Raw genomic sequence first — 20,572 nt, forward strand, 5'->3', positions numbered from 1 at the left:
CCGCAGCCGTCGGCCTTCAATAGCGAGGCCCCCGCCTAGTCCACCATCTTTACTAAGGGCAACTGTCGCTAGCACTCTTCTCCTGGCTCGCCTGCGCGCTTAGGACGTTTAAAAGTGAAGACCTTTGGCCCAGTGGGAAGCGGGTCTGAGAAAAACATTTGGCTGCCTGGAAAATTCCGTCTAAAGTTCACCCCAGAGCGCTGCGTTACAACGAGAAAACTGCGGGCAGCTGAAACAGTCCATAATGAACAGCAGCCTAGAAATCGACGGCCCTGCCTGGATATGGTAACAAAAAAGTTGCTAGGATACAGGCAGGATAGAAAGAAGCAGTTTTTATTCCCTCGCGGGACTTGGGAAGCTGGCTCCTGGAACAAGGTCCCCAGACACTTATCTAACACCCACCTTCCTTTGTTTTGTGGTACAAGGGACTGTGATGAGCAGCATAGGCAGGCATTCTACCACAGCCCAACCCCTAGCCTCTTCTCTTTTTATATAGGGTTTATATAAACCTGGGGCTGGCCTGGAACTTGCAAGGATCCTCCTCCTGCCTCCTGAAAAGGGGTGATGGGCACCAACGTACCAGCAATTTAGACTCTAAAAAGAACCCAAAGAAGCTCAGTGTGGTGGCTCAGGGTCTTCAATCCTAACACTCAAGGGACCGAGGTAGGTGGAACTCTTGAGTTCAAGGCCAGTCTGGTCTATATAGCAAGTCCCTCGACAGCTAGGACTATGTAGAGAAAACCTATCTCGAAACATACAAACAACCTCCCCACCCCCACATATACGTATGTGCTATGTCCTTTTTTTCCTTTCTGGTGGTGGTTTTGTTTGCTTGCTTGCTTTTTGAGACAGGGTTTCTGTGTGTCCCTGGCTGTTCTGGAACTCACTTTGTTGACCAGGCTGGCCTTGAACTCACATAGATCTGCCTGCCTCGGCCTTCCTTGTGCTGGGACTAAAGGTATGCACCACCACACTGGGCTTGCTAAGTGTTCTTAACACAGACACACACAGACACACACACACCCCAAAAGTACCGAGGAAGCATTACCCAAGAGCATAAAATAGTGTGTTAAGTGTGCTCCTTAGGGAGATGTTCACCAAGAGGGTGAACAGATGTCTCTGGGCCGGTGAGACAGCAGGGGATGTTCCCTTTTTAATGAGTGTAAGTACCAAGTGTAAGTACCAAGACAGGCAGGCTTTTTTCAAGAGACGGAGAGAACTGTCCGGAGAAAAAGGAAAATCCTATGCAGATACTAAAATTGAAGAGACTGACACTCTAATTTCAGCTAAGAAGCGGTTACAGAAGAGATTGTTGTCCGTCAGCAAAAAGACTAGAAAAAAAAAAAAAAAAAAGGCCAAAGGAAACCCCGGGACAAATGGCTAACTGTGGTGCCTATTAGCATGCAAAGCACACACTGGATAAGTCTGTACTTGTGGCTTCTCAGCTTCCCCTACCCTAAACTCCAGCTCCTGGGTTTCCCTTCTCCCATATAACCCTCCCATTTTGGCCGTGTGCCCTCTTTGGCTGGCTTCGGTCTACTGGTCAAGTTCACTTTCTCTCCCTGCTCTGGACCCTCCAAAAGCCTCTGAGTATACACTCTACCTCACATCTACAGTAAAATCTTTGGCAACCATACCATGGAGTGGCCATGTCCTCATTTCATTAAGATGTGTATTGTCTAATGTAACTAGTGTAAGTAACTGGGGACTGTGTCCATCTACAGGTCAAATTGCCAACAGAGCCAACAGTGTAAAGCTCACTTTGAATGGCCTTTACTACCTACAGCAAGCCCAGGTGGATTAGTACTTCCCACTGATAAGCCACGTGACTGCAGATGGCTCTTGACCTGGAATGCCTACATGGGGCTCTCAGGGACACATTCTTATCACCTCTGCCACCAATGTGGCCTGCTCCTCTCTCCAGGACATCACAGTCCTTAACCCTTGCTTCTCCTAGGCCCTGCTTCTACTGAAGGCATCTTTGGAAGCTTCCATCTAAATCCCAGGACTATCTGTGTACCACATACTTAAAAGAGTTTGCATCCTTCAATTCCACTGTTAATACTCTGCACCGGCCAAGGTACTGTTGCAACTCACCACACAGGGTGTTGTTCCAAACTCTTCTTCCTAAACACATACACAGCCACAAGGTGGCTCAGCATGTTTGCACTTTCCACCAATTGCAGTAACTAATTTGACCCCAAGTCTCCATCTGGTGGAAGTCTGAGCATACATACAATAGAAATATAAAGACCGAGCAGTGGTGGAGCACACCTCTAAATCAGGCCGAAGCCAGCCCTCTCCGAGTTCCAGGCCAGCCAGGGGTACAAGAGAAAAAATTCCTTATTGGGGTGGGGTAATACAAGTTTTTTTTCTTAATCTAGTTTTGTCTTGTACTCACAAAGATGCAGGTGTTTAGGTATGGTCCATTTTGTGGGTCTTCCTGTACAAGTTTTGCAACTTGTCTCATGTGGCAGTGTCATTGTCCTGACTAGCCTCAAGTCACCTATTCTTGAGTCCTGGGCAGGGTTTCTCTGTGCATCCCTGGCTGTCCTGGCACCCACCCTGTAGGCCAGGGATGAATGGTGTGCACCACCACCGCTTTGTTTTTAATTACACCCATGGAACATGTATGTGCTTGTGCATACAGCCTGCACCACCTGTGGAACTGCTGTGAGTTTTTCTTCTACCTGGGATTGAACTCAAGTCAAGTCAGGCTTGCCAGCAAGAACCTTTAGCCGAGTCTTCCACTAGTGGCTAATTCCACTTTTTCAATGACTACCTGAACTAAAATGAACTTGCTTGGGCAGTGCCCTTCAAGAATGCCACTATTTATTAGTGTCCATCCTGAGTCCACCGCCCTTCAGAAAACTGTGTAGGAGAGAGGAAAGCAGACAGCCCACCCTGCAGTCCCAGCAAAGAGTTTTATTTTCCAAACCATTTTATTCAAATGTGCCAAGATACATGGGCAGCACAAATATATGAACAGGGGAAAAAAAATCACACATACAGTTATCTTAAAAAGTGAAGGTTATTCTTGGGAGATACCAGTTCCCCTCCCCCCCTCCAGAGTTCCAGCATTTCCGTTGTGGTTAAGCCTCTACTGACCTAGCATTTAAAAAGGAAACAAGAACTGCAAAAATAAATCAAAACAGAACAAAACCAAAGAAAACCAACAGCATAAAGGAAAAAAGACATTTTCCTGCTCAGATGTGCTCTTCCCAGCATCTAATTAGGAGGCGTGCTGTGCGGTGGAGAAGCACAACTTCAGAGTGTACGGGTACGGGCCATCTGTGAACAAGAGGACAGGTGTCAAGCTGGGCCTCTGCAGCTCCCGGCCAATCATCCCAATCCACACCCACACACCCTCTTCTGCAGGTCAATTACAGGGATCTAACTCATCACCATCCAGGGCGCCCAAGCTCTCAGGTGGGTGGAACCAAACAGCCTGGCTGGCTTCCCAGGAGAATGTCATCAGACTGCTCTCCTGGTGACCAAGTCCCATCTGCCTGTGTCTGCGACAAAGGCAATCTCTAGGGTCCTATCTTGCGGGCAGAAGGATGGCTCTGGCACACAGCCAGACAAGCATCAGGCCACTAGGGGGATTCTGCAGGACACACAGACACTCACTTGGGTTCTTCATCTGATAATGGTTCAGGAAGCCCAGGGTCTCCAGGGCATCGCTCTTAGAGTCCCACTCCAACAGCCCAGAGGAACTGCGCTCGCCTGAGTAAAAAGCAAGAGACGGCAGCAGGCTTAGGCTGAGCCAGCAGAAGGTGAGCTGCCAGGCTCCTCCCTTCCCAGCAACCACCCCACCCCCCAGAGGCAAAAGGGAGGAACATGATATGACTCACTTTTGCCTGAAAATACTTTCACAGAGGTTGGCCGCTTCACTCCCAGCTCATCGCAGATCTGAGGCAGAAAGGTGAGAAAGGAATTCAGAAACCAAGGACTGCCGCTAGGAACCTTCCTTCAGGTGACCAGGTCAGCCTAGTGTGCTGTTTCTAAAGACAGCTGTGATCACAAACGTTAAGGTACCCTATCATCGTACAACTCGAAGTTAGAAATAACCTCTCAATGAGGCAGCACAGAGGGGAAACTGCTTCTCAACTCCCATCCCGGCAGCCTGGTGGGTGTGAGTGACATTAAATGAGTTGCTCAATTGCTGGGCAGCATCCGTGAGCCTCTCCTGTCTCCTCTCTCCCACTGACCAGGCTCTCCAAAACTTCACCTTGTAGAGTCATCTAGATGCCCCAAGGCCTGATGACCTGTGTTCTGATTCCACCCTTGGCCAATCACCAGCCATTACTGCTTGTCTGAGATGTGCTAGAGCAGTGGACAGGCACAACGCTGCACTGTGTCTGTCAAAAAGGCCTCTGCTCTCACACGCTCCAGCTACGAGCCCTGTTTTGGTCTTTTGCTGTGTCCCCAAACCCAGGACCCTGTGAGTGGCATTAGGAATTCACAGATTACTTATAGAACAGAATGAGCCTAACTCAAGGACTGTGCCACACACCTACCTCAAAAAAGTTCTCCTCAGTCACCTCCAGGGGAGCATTGAAGAAGTGCAGCACATTACTAGGGTGCTGGATGCGGTTCTTAGCTGCCTGCTCTGGGGTGGAGAACCGATTGTTCCTTGACTCGCTGAAGTCTTTGTAACTGCAGGACCCGTCTTCTAGCCCGTAAGACTGGCCGGGCATAATGGCTGGTTGCTTGGAAACACTGAGGAAAGAAAGGGAAGTCTTTGTCCTCTTGGGCCTGCTAGAAGCTCAGCTGGTCCCATGTCGGTGTAACACTGCGGGTGCTTTAACTCACTACTGCACAGCTGAGGTGAGGCCACCCCACTTTCTCCCAGGGCTTCACAAGGAAGCAGAAACATGACTCCTACGCCTGTGCAAGCACCTTGATCTCAATCAGAACTTGGCCTACATCCCTGCCCCAACGGCTCCCCTTCAACCTGCCCTGCCGGGGATGACAGACAGCACCTACCAGACATTCATCTTCTGCCCGAACATGAAGTTGTTGTTAAGGTGAGTAATGGCTCGGTCCACAGCATAGCCATCAGCCATCTCCACCATGGCGGCCCCCGGCTTGCTTTTCATAAATTTCACCTTGGGAGAAGAGGTACAATTTAGCAGTGTCCAGCTGCCAGGGTCCTCTCCCCAGTAAAGTCAGAAGCTAACTCCTGCTCTGGCCCTAGACTTCCTTTCCTCACATGTGAATGGGGATCAGAACCACCCCAAGGCAGGTCTGGCCTAGGCATGAGCTCAATCCAAAGTAGGCAGCAGAGCCCCGGCAATGCCATTTCCACTGCAGAGCTGCCCTATGAGGCAAATAGCAAATAAAGTGTGCAGAATGAGAAAGCATGTCTTCACTATGGCATGGCATGTATCCATCACAGTATCAAAAGAAAGAAATTTCAAGTGCTGGCATTGGAAGCCTGGGCCTCCTAAACCACCTTACAGACTACAGTAGTCCATACTGGACAGAAGAAAGGCTCTGAAGCCAGGCTATCCAGCCAGGTCCTGCTTCCATATAAAAGAGTATTTAACCTGTCCTTCCCAACTACAGTGGGGTGTGTGTGTGGGGGGGAACCCCACACAAACAACTTCACAGGAAGTGCACCAATCCGCCAAGCTTCACTGTGTTGAGACGGTCACATTTGTGGCCCAGTCTCCCGAGTCTAGGGTCCCGGGTGCGCATCACCACACCAGGCTGCTTTGACTCTTATTATTAGCTGGACCAAGCCCAGGGCTACACTCCTGGACTGAGTTTGTTAAGAAACCTCAGCCACCAGGTGGAGTCAACTTCCCAGCAGAGCGCGCACAAAGGCCTGGATGACTAGATTACCTGGAGCTGTCTGTCCAGAGGCAATTCTGACATAACCATCTTTATGTGTACATCTATCTGTGCACTTGGCACGAAGTCCAACACTCTAAGATAGACGAGGCTCCGGGCTCTTTACTATGGGAAGTCAAACTCATGAAGCAGGCTGTCTGTGCTGCAGGAATCACCAACTACTACACAGGACACAGCTCACTCTCCTCCGTCCCCTCGCTCCCCTCCATCCTTCAGCTCTTCAAGGAAAGCAGCTCACCTTCTCCACATTGCCATACAAGCAGAAGACATTGAAGACGCGATCACAGTTCATCTTAGATTGATCCAAGCCATAGACCATGAGCACAGGGCTGTCAGCGTGGGGGCCATAGTCGGGTGGTGGGGGAGGGGGTGGGGGATGACCATACTGGGGGCCATAGCGACTTGGGCCCCGACGGTGACCCCCCACAGGTGGGCCCATCCTTCTCCCTTCGTAGTGAGGTGGGGGGGGCCCGTAGCCCTCATCATGGTAATGGCTGTGGTACCCACCATGGGGCCCTCCTGGGGGGTGGGAAGGAAAGAGAGGGAGGACGGGTGAGAATTTTCGCGGCGGACGACGGGCAGGGGCACATGAGCCACGGGAGTCCACGGAGGGGAACCCCCTGCCCTCACCATATTCAGCGGGATGATCTCCTAGGAGAGGGGGCTGCCGCTGGCGTTTGTTGGGATTACTGCCAGGGTCACCTGTAGATTGAAAAAAAGCGTTAGGCAGAGAACTCAAGAAAGAATCCCCCCACTCCTGACTAGAAGCCAATCTCAAAGAGCTCCTGGGAGCACGGCTGCAAACCCTTTCCTTACAAGGGCTGCTTGCCGGGGCCTCCTTCCTATGACCTGAGAGTCAGGGCGTGAAGCCCAGGCCTTCAAGTTGGGATCCCTGCCTCCTTTCTCTGCTAAGGAGGCCAGCTTCTGGGATTACTTAACTCTCCCTTGCCCTGGTTAGTACAGAACAGGCAGGGGCAGGCCCAGGTCCCAGGGAACTATAGTGTGGTGTAATACGGAGGGAAGAGTGTTTTATAAAGTAATTCCCAATGAAGGGAGAAAAATTAAGGGCAACAAATAAGGAACCCAAGATAGATAGAATGAAGTCAAACAGCCCAGAAGCCTCTAGATTCTGGGAGCACAGGACCTCACTCCAGGCCCCATTTTTAACCAGCCACCCCCCTCCACATCCCACCCAGTCCCAGAGGGACTGTAGGAGCTGTCAGGCAGGGCAACAGCACAATCAGTTTGAAAGAGCAGTTAGGTACAAGGCATCGACATTCTCAGACCCAACAAAGGCGCAGAGCCCCTCCCGCCCCAGCTGTAGTTGTTAACCATTAGCTCAGCGCTTAAGTGACAGACACTGGTAAGCACTTTACAGACATCACAGCTTCTCCAATTCCTCACAACAACCCTATGAGGTAGGCACTCATTTCCTAGCCCCATCTTACAGGTAAGACATCAGAGCAGTTACTTTTTCACTGAGCAGTTAAGACACTTGCAAATCGGGAGCTGAGCTAGAACCTCAGCCCAGGTCTGGGTGGCACCAAGACCCAGAACTTGAAACCACTGCCCTTTCCTGCCACCCTGGCTGGGTTTGCTTTTTTTTAACAGTCATTTCAAAGATGGAAAAGGGCTACTTACAGCAGAAGTACAGAGTACAATGTCCATTTGTCACAAAAAAACAAATCTGTATTTTTCTCTTACCATTGGACGCTTCAACAGTGAGTTAGCACAGTTCTGAAAGATGGCGTCCCATCAAACATACACTGCGACCCTGCATCACATGGTTTTACAGTCATAAATACAAGTCACGGTACACATCCGCTACATTTTTCTTTAAAGAATCGTTTTAAAAGTCAATGTTTTGGTTAAATCAAAATTGGCTCACAGATGTTCTGTCCTCAGAAGATACCAGAAAATGGAAGTGAAGGTGTGTGGAGTGGGTAGTGTCCCTCCGTGTTGTCCTCTCCTCACACTGTGTGCTGCAGTGCGGGGCTTCTGGCTGTGTAGCGCTCCGTGTGCGTGTCTCCTGGTATGAAGTGTGCCAGTGGCCCCACTATGCTTGGACTTTGGCCTTGGTAGCACGCCTGGTTACCCACCAGCAGGTAACTGTGTGCCTCTGAGCTGTTTTGATTTTAGGTCTGTTTTTTGATTTTTTTTTTTTTTGTTGTTGTGGTTAAATTTTTTTATTTCTGATCTCCAGTTGGTGCAGACTGTGCTGGCAGCCGGTGACTGCAGGAAAAAAAAAATCAAAACACAAAGGAAAACAAGGCCCTCCCCAAACCAAAGGACTTAAAAACAAAACCCACATGGCGAGGAATGGAGAGAGGATCCTATTTTGTCTTGGAGGCCCATGGAATGAATCGAATCGTTCTCCGAAAAGAGCACCGCTGGCTGGCTGGGTGAGCTCTGCTCTGTGTTTCCTACTTCTGTGTACATTCTTGGGTTCAAGTTTGCTTGGATTTTGACTTTTAATGTTTAATAAAAAAGCAGTGTCTGCTGCCATGTTGCGTCTCTTTCTTTGTCTCTGTCTGCCTCTGTCTCTGTGCTTGTAGCTGTTCCTTGGAGCGCGGTGTGGTGTTCTTGATGTAGTGAGCTCAATCTGCGGCTGTTTCTGGGGACGTGGTGGAGGCTGCATGTTCTGTTCTCCAGGAAGAACTAGTGGTTTTGTGCCCTGTGTGTTGGTGCGCAATGTGCAGAGGCAGAGCCGCTGAAGTGTGGTTCCTGAGGGGGTGGTGAAGCTCCGCCCTCACTCCAGGTTACCTCATCAGCCCTTGTTTTTTTTTTTTTGTTTGTTTTTTTTTGTTTGTTTTTTTTGGGCCCCAGGCTTGGGGCAGCCAAAGCTGAGAGGCATCAAAAGCAATGTACAGCCAGCCCCTGCTACTAGCCCCTGCCGGTCTGCACATCTTCTATTTGTGTTCCTTGGAGAAGAAGTGGTTGGTTGCCATGTTTCTGTCAGCAGTCATGTAATGCCATTGCCCGCTCGGGGACATTCACTTGGTCATAATTTGCCTTTGCCTTTTGGAGGGAGCAGCCAGGCCCAGAGGGCCAATTCTGAGGGTCCTTGGGAGAGTCTAGCCCACCCTGCCCACTGGTTCTCAGCTGCAAAGCAAGCAAGACAGGCCCACCTACAAGTGTAGGGGGTGAGTCTGTGGCCTCCCAGAGCCTCTGCAATGTCAGCCACCAGCCTCCTCCCACAGCCCAAGGCCTAGTCCGACGTTATCAGACCAAGAGGTGGTCCATCTTGCTGATTTTCAGAGGGGGCGACGATGTTTTTCAAAGATAATCCTTCACCTCTCCCACTTACCCAAAGCAAACCATTTTTGACAATTCTAGAAAGGGGGTTGTCTCTATGGACCCCTGAAGAGAAGCTGAGTCCCCTCTACAAATTAGTTCAGTAATGTCTATCCTGGTCTCATCCAAGTGTCTGACCTCTACAAGGCTTGGAGGCTCTACTTCAAACCCCCTCCTCCACACCCCTACCATCAGACCCCTCATACAGTAGAGAGAGAGAGAGAGAACCACTGCTCACCCTCCAGGGAATGACGACTCAAGCAACCCTAACCAGGTTCTAGAATGAAGAAGGCAACAAAATCCTACAGAGCTACTCCCGATTTCTGTCCACTTGCCATGCCTCCTCCTCAGTGATACCCTGCTCCCACCCCGCCCAAGCCTCAGCTTCAACTCTGCCCCTTCAGCAGATTCAGGGGACAGAACTGACCCAAGGCCCTCCCATGTCCACAGGGAGCCCAATGGCATTACATAACCCTGAGCCCAGGTCTATGAAGTGCACTAGTCCAGTGAAGAGGCAAGGCAGTATGTTTAGAACAAAGGAGCCATCAGGATTACCTTGTCCACTGAGGTTGGGGTTTGTGTAGTCCCAAGTATCTTGATCATTCTTGAACACATTTAAACGGGTAGGCTGCAAGGACAAGACAAAGTTTAAGACTGGCCATACCTTATCTCACCAGGCCCCTAACATCAGGCAGTCACTTGCCAGGCTCACCTTCGCATACTCGATCTTCAGAGTGCAACAGCCAGAATAGATATCCGCCCCATTAAGTGAGGCCTTGGCCCGCTGGGCACTTTGCACGGAATCAAATGTGAGAGAACTTAAGGAAGCCAACACCGTGGAGCTTTGGAAAAGGTGTTACATTGCCAAATAAACAAATAAATAAATAAACAAGGACCAGACCGCACCCAAAGATTATGAGCACCACCTATAACCTCAGGCAAAAGCAAAAGCCTTTGTAACGCACCAGGGACTGCCCCCAGGAAGCAGGGTTCTCTGTGATCTGTACTCTTATCCCAGTCACCGGAGCCATGGTCTGACAGCTGCCCCATCTGGTCTCTGAAATCTACATACACTCTGCCTGTTTTTAAAGGTGGCTTCTCACTGCACCCTAGCCAAGAAGGCTCTAACAAGCCATCTTTTATCAAAACCCTCTCTTCCTCCCCTTTGAAGTCATCCTGCAGTTCTTCAGTCTTCAGATTTCTCCTTATCTAAGCCCCCTCTACACACAATACCAACCAGTCACCTCACACAAGGACTGTGGACATGAGTGAGTGCTCTCATGTATGCAGATGCATGAAGCCCCACGCTCACTACTCCAGGGGGGGCCACACCACGTGGATGAAACAGCACCCTCTTCATATCACCTGCTGCTACACAAACCTCATGGACTGTTCCAAGACTTGTAGTATATGGCTCCCTGTTCAGTCTTCCACGTAATTGTCTATGCAAAGGCATTTGCTGTGTTATATGGCATGAATTCTCTATCAAGCCCTGAGAGATCTCCCAGACCAAAGAACACCAGTTTCCCAGAAAAGGATATTCCACCATAGCCTGGACTCCATTCTTCCGAAAAATGACAATTCTCTGGACAGGGCCACAAGGATTACAGATAGTGTAAAGAACATCCTATAAAAGCAACAACAGGCAAGATTAGGTTGCCTTGGCATGTCATGCCGGCTTGGGGGCGGAACTGAGACAACAGGGGAAAGGAGCACCCACGGGCAGCCTACAGGAGTGCCTTCAGCACGCACCGTGGTTATGGAGTAGATAGGGTTCAGGATGGTAAACAGAAGCACACTGTTGACGCTCCGGGAGTCATCCGAATCCCCAGGGCGGGAGATCTTCTGGCTTGTAGAGTAATTGACAAAAGCAGGGTGACCAGCAATGTAGATCTGGTTGTCTGCTGCGTAGTTCACTGCATTACAAGCCCCCAGCACATCTTCAAACTCTACCAGCGCCTGCCTCTTCTTTGGCATCACCACCACATAGCTGCAGAGGAAAGGCAGACTTCAGTCTTCTTGGGGGATGGGAACAAGTCAGCCTCTCTGTGAACTGACTCCAACACCCCCAGCCACAGTCATTCTCCTGATCCCTCTCCTGTTTCAGGAGACAGTGCTAATCAATCACTGTCTAGGCAACTTTGTGGGAGAAGGAACCTAGGTAGTTTTATCCACAGCACTAGGTGAATAAACAGCTCTGACTAGAGAGACCACACGTGTGGGGTGGGGATGGAGAGAATAAAGAACTGAACTTCAAACCCTGAAGAGTGAGTTCTGTGAGGAGCCACAGGATCCAGCCAGACCCAGGACCAGAATGTAGAACACTGCTCAGACCAGATACCAGGGACACATGAGAATGCTGAGGAGACCTAACCTCTGGCTTCAGTAGACATACCTGATGGGTCCAAATTCTTGCAGGGCTTCCACAAGGTCAGCTTCTACCACACCGTCAATCAGGCCCCTGATGTGGACAACTGGGGAGGCAGGGGTTTTGTGGGGGTCATCGTAACTCTCCTAAGAAAGGATGAACAGTGAGTAAGAAGAGGCACCTGACCCAACGTCATCCTTGGGAAAAGGCTTGAGTGGGCGCCATCTGCCCACTGGCTTCTTTCTAAGGCAGGCTGACGGTAGAGTAGGGAGAACCAGAGCCTCACATTTGGCATTCTTCCTGGAATCTGTCTCTTTCCTCAATCAAGGGACACCAGGAAGAGTGGCTTGGAAAGGGGCCACACCCACGGGGAGAGCTCCAACAGCTGCCGCTAGCCTGAAGAACACAGTGTGCTCTAGCTCCCCTGCACTTTCCCTGGCTGGGCAAGCTGTGATCATCTAGGGAAGAGAGACTGTTACCCACAAGTCACCTTCAGCTCCAGTCAGGGCACGACACCAAGTGCTCCAGTACAACATGCCCTTCCTGTCTTATACCGACTAGGCCAAACTACAGAGAATAGGGCCAAGGTCTTTCCCTCTGAACTGCCATCCCAACCTGTCACGTAAACCACAGCTCCTCCTCAGGGGATCTGTCTTTCCACACTTTCTCGAGTGCACACACACACAAGCTGCTCTCTTGGCCTCTGGACCCAGGCTCCTGTCTGAAGATCACTAGGCAGACGCCCAGAAGCCCACGAACGATACTGGGCTCTTTTTTCAGGAGTGAACCACACAAGACACACTCTTCCTGGCAGTTTCTAACCCAGGCTTGGTTGTCTCCCACAGTCCTGAGTTTGGTTAATCCTAGCCCTATTCCTTCTTGTTCTGTAAGGGACTCTACAAAAGTCTATCCATCTCAGAGAACAGCCAAGTTTAAATTATGGGGGGGGGGGTGAGGGGCCGGGCAAGACACACTTATTCACGCATCTGTACTGGCCTGCCCGTGGGATCCTGACAGGATACACCCCCAGCTGCCGCCACTAAGAAAACTACAGGTGTATATTCACTAAGTTCTCTTTTAAAAGGGCCCTGCCCGGGCGGTGGTGGCGCAGGCCTTTAATCCCTGCACTTGGGAGGCAGAGACAGGAGGATCTCTGTGAGTTCAAGGCCAGTCTGGTCTCCAGAGCGAGTGCCCGGATAGGCTCCAAAGCTACAAAGAGAAACCCCTATCCTGGAAATAAATAAATGGGGGTTTCCCACATCCAAACCCTGTTACATGGCATCTCTCTCCCCCCCCCCCCCGCCGCTTTTAAATCACGGCACACCACACCGCCCACGAGATGTTCAAGAGGACTCCTCTTTGGAATCCGCACTCTCTCCTTCCACCCCATGGGCTCCAGCTGTCTCAACTAAAAGGTCTTCCAAACACACGAGGAGACCTAACATGCGAATGAGGCCAAGCTAGCAGATGCCGACAAGCACGAGATGTAGCTGAACAAGGGGGCATTGTTTGAGAAGGGGGGGGTCTCACTGGCCTGGCACTCACTATGCAGAGACCAGTTGGCTGACCTCAAACTCAAAGAGATTCCCCGCGCCCCCGCCTCCTCCTCCTCCAGAGCGCTGAGCCTGCACCACCGTGTCCGGAAGGGGGACTTCTCGAACACTTTTAAAAGAGTGCAGAGTGCAGACTGCACCCTGGCTGTGGACTTTTACAAGACCGAGTGGTGGGCCAGAGGCCTCCGTGCACGGGCCGTAGGCCCAGACTATAATTAAATTCACGATTGCCCCTCTGCTGGAAACCGGCAGCAAACCGAGTGAGTGGCGGCGACTGCTAAGCTCGGCTCCACTGCCCAACAGTGAAAGCCACTAGCTATCACCTCTCGCCAACCTGTCTGCGGTTTTGCCACGCACCAGGGTGCAACAACACCCTGGCGGTCACCGTCGCACCGAGTCAACTTGAGCGACAAAAGACGCCACCGCGATTGCAGACCCCCCGTCCAAGCAAGCCACCGCCCACCCAGTTCCCAGTTCCCGCTCGCAAGATCGAGTTACAGTAGCGCGCTTGCGCACCGGGTGGAGGGAGGGGGAAGGACACAGACTAGGAAAAAAAAAAAAAAAAGTCCCGGCCGCGTGCCCGGGGGCCCCCCACATGCCAGCCCGCGGCGCCTGCGCACTGGGCCGCCCGCAGAGGCCGCCTCCGTCTCCGCCCCCGTCTGCAGCCCCGCGGCCGGGTGCGCGCACGCGCAGGCGCGCCTGTCCTCGCGCAAACCCCGCCGTTTGCCCAACGCCCGCCCCTCCCCCACCCCGCCGGGAGGCGCGAGGGCTGCAGCGGCGCGTGCGCGGAGGGGGGTCCTCCCACAGCCCCCCTCCTCCTCCGCGAAAATAAATAAATAAATCCATATAAATAAATCCATAAGCTAGCTTTAAAGTTAGGAGGCTGCCGCCACCCCCCCCTCCGCTTCCTTCCGGGAGTCTAAAACCCCGGCCTCACCCCGCCGCCGCCGCCCGCCGCCCCGGATCCGCCGCCGCCGCCGCCGCCTCCGTGCTGGTCGCCGGCGTTTTCCGTCTTCAGCCGTTTAGGGGCTCGGCCTCCCTCGTTGCCGCCGCCGTAATAGCGACCACCGCCGCCTCCGCCGCCCGCCGCCGCCATCTTCACCATCGCTCCCGCCCGCCTCAGCTGCTCGTCCGGCTGCTGCCTCTGCTCGAGCCGCCGACGCCGCTTCTCCGCCCGGGGCAGCAGCCTCCGCGACATGGCGGCGCAGAACCCGCCTCCCCCCGCCTCTCATTGGGGGAGGGACACGCCCGTCACTCGCCGCCCCCACCCGATAGGGGGAGCCACTGGCCCTGCCGTGGGGGGAGGGGAAGGCCCCGCACGACTCACGCCCATTGGGCAGGGCCCATGCCCTTCTACTGGCAAGCCCACCCTCGCACGTCTGTCGCACTCCGTATAGGCGGGTGCTTCCCGCCACTCATTCCGTCAAGCTCCGCCTCCCTAAAATAAACTCGGATTTGATAGGCCGGATTTCTTTTCTTTTTTTTTTTTTCCCCCCCCTTTGGCATGGCTCCGCCTTCCCACAGGCAGCAAATGGAAGCGGCTCCCCGAAGCTCCGCCTCCTTCCCGCTCTGATTGGTTTCCTGGCGTATCGGTCACTGTGAAATCCTTGCGTCCCCCAGTCACAGCGACTACCTTCCCGCGCCACTCCGCCGGGACGCGAGAAGGGCCTTCCTTCCCTCCTGTGCTCCTGCAATGGTTCCCGCGGGTGCCAGTCTCCTACGTCACCACGCGATTGGTCAATGGAGATGGGAAAGAAAAGCCTCTCGGCAGAGGCCAGAGGACGACTGACCGTCTCCGATTGGTGAAAACCGGGAGCTCGCAGGCGCTCTCTGGCGCAATCTAGGAACGGGCCCGGGCACGCATGCGCTACTGTACTTTCCCGGGCCTCTAAGGAAGCGACCGAGGGACGTTTCCCGTGCCAAGAGCAGTTTGCAAGCTCCGGGAATCTAGATCGACACAGCAGTTTGCAGTCATGACCCCATTAATAGGTTTCCACTTCACCTTCGCCCAGTCTGGAGGTTGTTATTCTTAAGAACCTCCAAATCTGAGCACTTTTTTTTTTTCCAGACAGGGTTTCTCTGTGTAGCTTCGGAGCCTATCCTGGCACTCACTCTGGAGACCAGGCTGGCCTCGAACTCACAGAGATCCGCCTGCCTCTGCCTCCCGGGTGCTGGGATTAAAGGCGTGCGCCACCACCGCCGCCCGGCTAAAAAGAGCACTTCTTACAAAAGCACTGATTGCCAGCTGACTTGGGACCTGCCAGGCGCCGTCGTTCACTCTAAGTTCAGCCATGGTACTCGGCTCGCACGTGGCAACAGCACCCCGCGTCCTTGGGAGCGCTTTGTGGAGACTGCCTGGAAGGGAACGAAAGGTCTTCCTTCCTCGTCGGATCCTGTGGAGCCCTTCGGGGAGCAGGCAGGGAAGGCACTGACCCAGGACCCCGACCACGGAACGTAGCTCCGGGTGGAACGCCTGCCTAGCACAGACAGGACGCATCTTCACACACACACACACACACACACACACACACACACACACACACACACACGGCTCATCTTCACACACACATACACACAGACAGAGCGCATCTGCACACACACACACACACACACAGGGCTCATCTTCTCACACACACACACACACACACACACACACGGCTCATCTTCACACACACATACACACAGACAGAGCGCATCTGCACACACACACACACCAGCAACACACACGTAGCTCCGGGTGGAACGCCTGCCTAGCACAGACAGGACGCATCTTCACGCACACACACACACACACACACAGGGCTCATCTTTACACACACACACCAGCAACACACACGTAGCTCCGGGTGGAACGCCTGCCTAGCACAGACAGGACGCATCTTCACGCACACACACACACACAGGGCTCATCTTCACACACACACACCAGCAACACACACGTAGCTCCGGGTGGAACGCCTGCCTAGCACAGACAGGACGCATCTTCACATACACACACCATACAGAGCGCATCTTCACACACACACACCATACAGACAGGGCGCATCTACACACACACAGACACACACACCCAGCGTCTTCACACACACACACACACACACATACACACAGACAGAGCGCATCTTCACACACAGCGTCTTCACACACACACACACAGCGTCTTCACACACACACACATACACACAGACAGAGCGCATCTTCACACACACAGCGTCTTCACACACACACACACACACACACACACACAGGGCTCATCTTCACACACACATACATACAGACAGAGCGCATCTTCACACACACACACACACACACTGGGCGCATCTTCACGCACACACACACACCATACAGACAGGGCGCATCTACACACACACACCCAGCGTCTTCACACACACACCATACAGACAGGGCGCATTTACACACACACACACACACACACACACACACACACACACACACACACACACACACACACGGTCGCGGGAGATTCACAGGCCGCCCCAACCGTGCGGGGCAGCTTTCCTGCAGGGCAGTGCAGTGGGAGCCCCAAAGTGGGGATCCTCGTGGAACCAAGTCTGAAACGGAAGGACCCCCCCCCGTGCGCGCGCGCCGGGGAACGGAGCCCGGAGTCGGGAAGTTTTGAGCAGGCGTGGCGGCTGCAAGCCTCTGATCCCAGTGCTCTCAAGTCAGAGCCCCGATCGCCTGGACTGAGTTCAGGGCCACCCTGCGCTACACCGGGATTCTCCCCCGTTAAAAGAAAAGAAAAAGTTTGGAGGCGTCTGACGGTCTAAACGAACCCCCCCCCCCCGCCCCCGCGCGCCCTGTTCCCGGGACACAGCCACTCCAAGGCCGGCTCTCCCGGCGTAGGGGGGGGGGGCGCCACGGCGCAGCGGGTGACGCGCGGCGGAGGGGCGGGCCGCTCCGCGGAAGGGCGGGTCCCCGTGACGTCAGAGGCGGCGGTGGGGAGGGAGCGGGCGGTCCCCTCCCCCCGCCCCCGCGACCGGCCCGGACGCCCCTCACTCGGATCGTCCCCCGGCGCTCGGCGGGCGGGACCCCCAGTCCAGTGCGAGCCGCCCGCGGGCCGTGCGAGCCCGGGGCAGCGCCTGGCGCCCGGGCGAGCTGCTCCCGCAACCAGTCCCCCGCCCCCTCCCGCCGGCGCGGCGACGTGCGTCCCGCCGGTCCCCCCCCCCACCACCACCACCACGGCCTCCCCGACCCCGCGGCCCTGTCCCCTACCAGCTCGGCGGCGAGCCTGGCCGGCCGTCCGGGATCGAAAAGAGCAGACACTGGGAAGTTTTGGGGGAGGGAGGGGCGGGCCTTAAAGGGACCACGACCTCGTTTCACTGGGGCGGTGGGGGTGGGGGAGCGGGGTAACCGAGGAGGTAGCGAAGCTGGAACGGAATGGGAAGAACGTTGAGCTGCCGCGTTCGTTCTGGCTCCGCGGAAAGAGAGCCCCGGTTGCTTGGGGTTCACGTGGCAGTTTCCCCCATTTGCTGCGTGCTTAGGAGACATGTGTGTTGTCCAAATGAGTAAGCAGGCTCAGAGGTGCCCCCCCCCAAGGTGCCACGGCTGCTGAGTGTGTGACATCGGGAACCGATGCAGGGTGATGTCTGTGTGCTTATCGGAGAGCACCGAGAAACGGTGGGGAGCAGCACAAGTTAGACCCCCCATGGCCTGGTCCAGCCAACCAGCGGAGACGGGACAGCTTGGGCTGTATAGCTAGACACACACGCAGACACACACGCAGCTCATCAGACTCTCACAGCTCTTGAAAATCCCCACCTACCCAAGTCTGCTGATTCTCTCTGCCCGCCCAGGTCAGAAGAGGGCTGTCTTCGGATCCCCAGGGCCTGGAGTTAGCTACAGCTGTGAGCTGACGTGTGGGTGCTGGGAATTGAACCCTGGTCCTCTGCAAGAGCAACAAGTGCTCATCCATCTCTCCAGTCCTTTTCTTTTCATCTAAGGGCCTTTGACTCCTATTCCGGTAAGCCTCCACACGCAGTTTTAATAATGGCTCCTGCATAATCCCTAAGGAAACTCCTCGTTTTTATTCCCAAGGTTCGGGCCAAAGAAGTGATGAAAGTGTGCCAGACGAGTGGAGACTGGAACACCTTGCTGCAAGGCCTTCTGGAGCACCATGGATGCCTCCCTCATGCTGGGACCACCCTGGGGTAGAAAGGGTTATGAAAGGAACCTGCTTGCTGTTGGCAAGAACAAAGCAAGCTAAGCTAATGAGGTCACTGTTTGGTGTAGTCCAATCTCTAAACCCTCCCTCCCAGCCACAAATTCAGTGGTGGCAGCCCTGCTCCTGCCTGTAATCTCCCTTCTTGGGAAACTGAGTACAAGGTAATCTCTGCTCCTAATGGGTTGGGGACGATCCTGGGCTACATGAAAGCCTATCTTCTCAAGAAACAAGAACTTTTTTTTTTTTTTAATCAAAGTAATATAGCCAACGAGTCTGCCCAGATGGGTAAACAAAGCTGCTTGGGTGCACAAGCCCGATGACCTAAATTCGATCCCCAGAACCCAGTAAAAAAAGTAGGGCAGAAGTAACTCCACAAAGTTGTCTCCTCACTGCCACACGGACCGTGGCCCTCAACCCCGGCCCCACATACATCATGCACACACAATAATAAAAGGAATAAACTCTTCTTCCAGGGCTGGGGCTATAGCCCAGCGGTGACCGCTTGCTGGGAAGCGCCCTCAGTGGCACAGCTGTTGCCTAACAGGTGCAGCACGGTGGGGTTCCAGGCATACTACTGCACTAAGCAAATCAATAAAAACTTAAGGAGTGCGGAAAGATGGCTTAGCAGCTGAGATCCCTCACTGGCTGCTTTTCCAGAGGACCCAGTACAACCCCCAACACATACGTGGTGACTCAATCGTTTATAACTCCAGTTCCAGGGGATTCTGTGCACTCTCCTGACCTCCTCGGGCACCAGGCACACATGACATTTACAGACATTCATGTAGGCAAAACACCCTGTGTATACAATAATAAAATTTAAAAAATATATTAAAATCCCTCTTCCTTCAGTAACAGGGCCAGAACAGCCCCAAACAGATTCCATCTTGCTCTCAAGTTTGTCTTCCCTGTTATTTTTTGTCTTGTTTGTGTAAGAGTGTCTCACTAGGTAGCCCTGGCTGACATAGAATTCTCTATGCAGACAGGCTGGTTTTGAACTGACTGCCTCTGTCTCCTGAGTTCTGGAAGTAAAGACATTTGCCACCATGCTCAGCTACCCTGTTGATTTTTAAAACTTATTTTTTATGTATATGGGTGTTTTGTCTGCATGTTTGTAAACCATATGTATGCTGCGAAAGTGCCCAGAGACCATAAGAGTGCACAGAATAGGTTACACACAGTTGTGAGCTGCCATAGTGTATGCTGGGAATCAAACCTGGGACCTCTGGGCTAGCAGCCAGTGCTCTTGTTTGTATATAGGTTTGTTTTGTTTATTTGGAGGCAGGATCTCACTACGTATCTCTGGCTGTCCTGGAACTCAGTCTGTAGACCAGGCTGTCCTGAAACTCAGATCCACCTGCCTCTGCATCCTCAGTGCGAGGATTAAAGGCATGCATTACTATGCCCAGCTTGTGCTCTTAAATTCAAAGTCATCTCTCCAGCTACCTTACTTTTTGAAATGGTCTCATTTTAGTTCTGGCTGGCCTGGAGCCAGACCTGTAACTGGACTAGGATGGCCTAAACTCAGAGATCTTGCCTCTGCCTCCCGTGTGGGTTAAAGCCATGGGCTACTATGCCCAGCTTCCCTGTTTGTTTACACAATGCCTTTGGGTAAAACATCCAATTGGTCTGTAGGCCAGGGCTCCTCGTTTTCTTCTTTTCTTTCTTTTTGTTTTGTTTTTTGAGACAGGGTTTCTCTGTGGCTTTGGAGGCTGTCCTGGAACTAGTTCTTGTAGAGCTGGCTGGTGGTCTCGAAATCACAGAGATCCGCCTGCCTCTGCCTAAAGGCATGCGCCTCCACTGCCCAGGCCTTGTTTTTGTTTTATTGAGAAAGGGTTTCTCTGTGTATCTTTGGAGCCTCTCCTGGCACTCACTCTGTAGGTTTCAAACTCACAAAGACCCACCTACCTTTGCCTCCCAAGAGCTGGGATTAAAGGTGTGCACAGCCACCACCCCGCTTCTTTTGGTTTTTCAAAACAGGGTTTCTCTGTGTAGCCTTGGCTATCCTGGAACTCAATTTGTAAACCAGGCTGGTCTTGAACTCACAAATATCCACCTGGCTGGGCGTTGGTGGCGCATGCCTTTAATCCCAGCACTCCGGAGGCAGAGGCAGGCAGATCTCTGTGAGTTGGAGGCTAGCCTGGTCTCCAGATCGAGTGCCAGGATAGGCTCCAAAGCTACACAGAGAAACCCTGTCTCAAAAAAACAAAACAAAACAAAACAAAACAAAAACAAAGATCCACCTGCCTCTGCCTCCCAAGTGCTAGGATTAAAGACTTGTGCCCCCACCGCCCAGCTTTGTGGTTCCTTTTTACC

General features: G+C 53.0%; 1 protein-coding gene across 3 annotated transcripts; it reads right to left on the reverse strand.

The window, feature by feature from the left end:
- Window positions 1-2,905: 2,905 nt before the first annotated feature.
- Hnrnpl (heterogeneous nuclear ribonucleoprotein L) lies at window positions 2,906-17,437 on the reverse strand. Of its 3 annotated transcripts, none has more exons than XM_027430523.2 (13): window positions 17,308-17,437; window positions 11,549-11,667; window positions 10,906-11,143; window positions 10,695-10,780; window positions 9,866-9,962; window positions 9,709-9,781; window positions 6,490-6,561; window positions 6,098-6,378; window positions 4,990-5,111; window positions 4,521-4,722; window positions 3,855-3,912; window positions 3,631-3,726; window positions 3,233-3,291 (listed from the first exon to the last, which is right to left on the reverse strand). In XM_027430523.2, exons 3-13 carry the CDS (start codon window positions 11,128-11,130, stop codon window positions 3,233-3,235), a joined length of 1,371 nt encoding a protein of 456 aa, XP_027286324.1. In that variant the 5' UTR covers window positions 11,131-11,143; window positions 11,549-11,667; window positions 17,308-17,437. The 3 variants fall into 3 exon arrangements, with proteins under 3 accessions (XP_027286323.1, XP_027286324.1, XP_027286325.1); XM_027430524.2 differs by lacking the exon at window positions 17,308-17,437 and adding an exon at window positions 14,012-14,272; XM_027430522.2 differs by lacking the exon at window positions 17,308-17,437 and adding an exon at window positions 14,012-14,272 and having other exon boundaries at window positions 2,906-3,291; window positions 6,098-6,561.
- Window positions 17,438-20,572: the final 3,135 nt, after the last annotated feature.

This window comes from Cricetulus griseus, chromosome 9 (genome assembly GCF_003668045.3).
Source record: "Cricetulus griseus strain 17A/GY chromosome 9, alternate assembly CriGri-PICRH-1.0, whole genome shotgun sequence".
Taxonomy (NCBI): domain Eukaryota; kingdom Metazoa; phylum Chordata; class Mammalia; order Rodentia; family Cricetidae; genus Cricetulus; species Cricetulus griseus.

What these genes read in the sequence shown, in the direction of transcription:
- Hnrnpl (XM_027430522.2), bottom strand. Translation starts at nt 14,272, where the DNA reads ATGTCGCGGAGGCTGCTGCCCCGGGCGGAGAAGCGGCGTCGGCGGCTC. An exon ending in CAAGAATTTGGACCCATCAG is followed by an intron (nt 11,144 to 11,548) that starts GTATGTCTACTG and finishes TTTCCTCTGCAG; the next exon opens with CTATGTGGTGGTGATGCCAA. An exon ending in CTGAGGAGAACTTTTTTGAG is followed by an intron (nt 3,913 to 4,520) that starts GTAGGTGTGTGG and finishes TTTCTGCCTCAG; the next exon opens with ATCTGCGATGAGCTGGGAGT.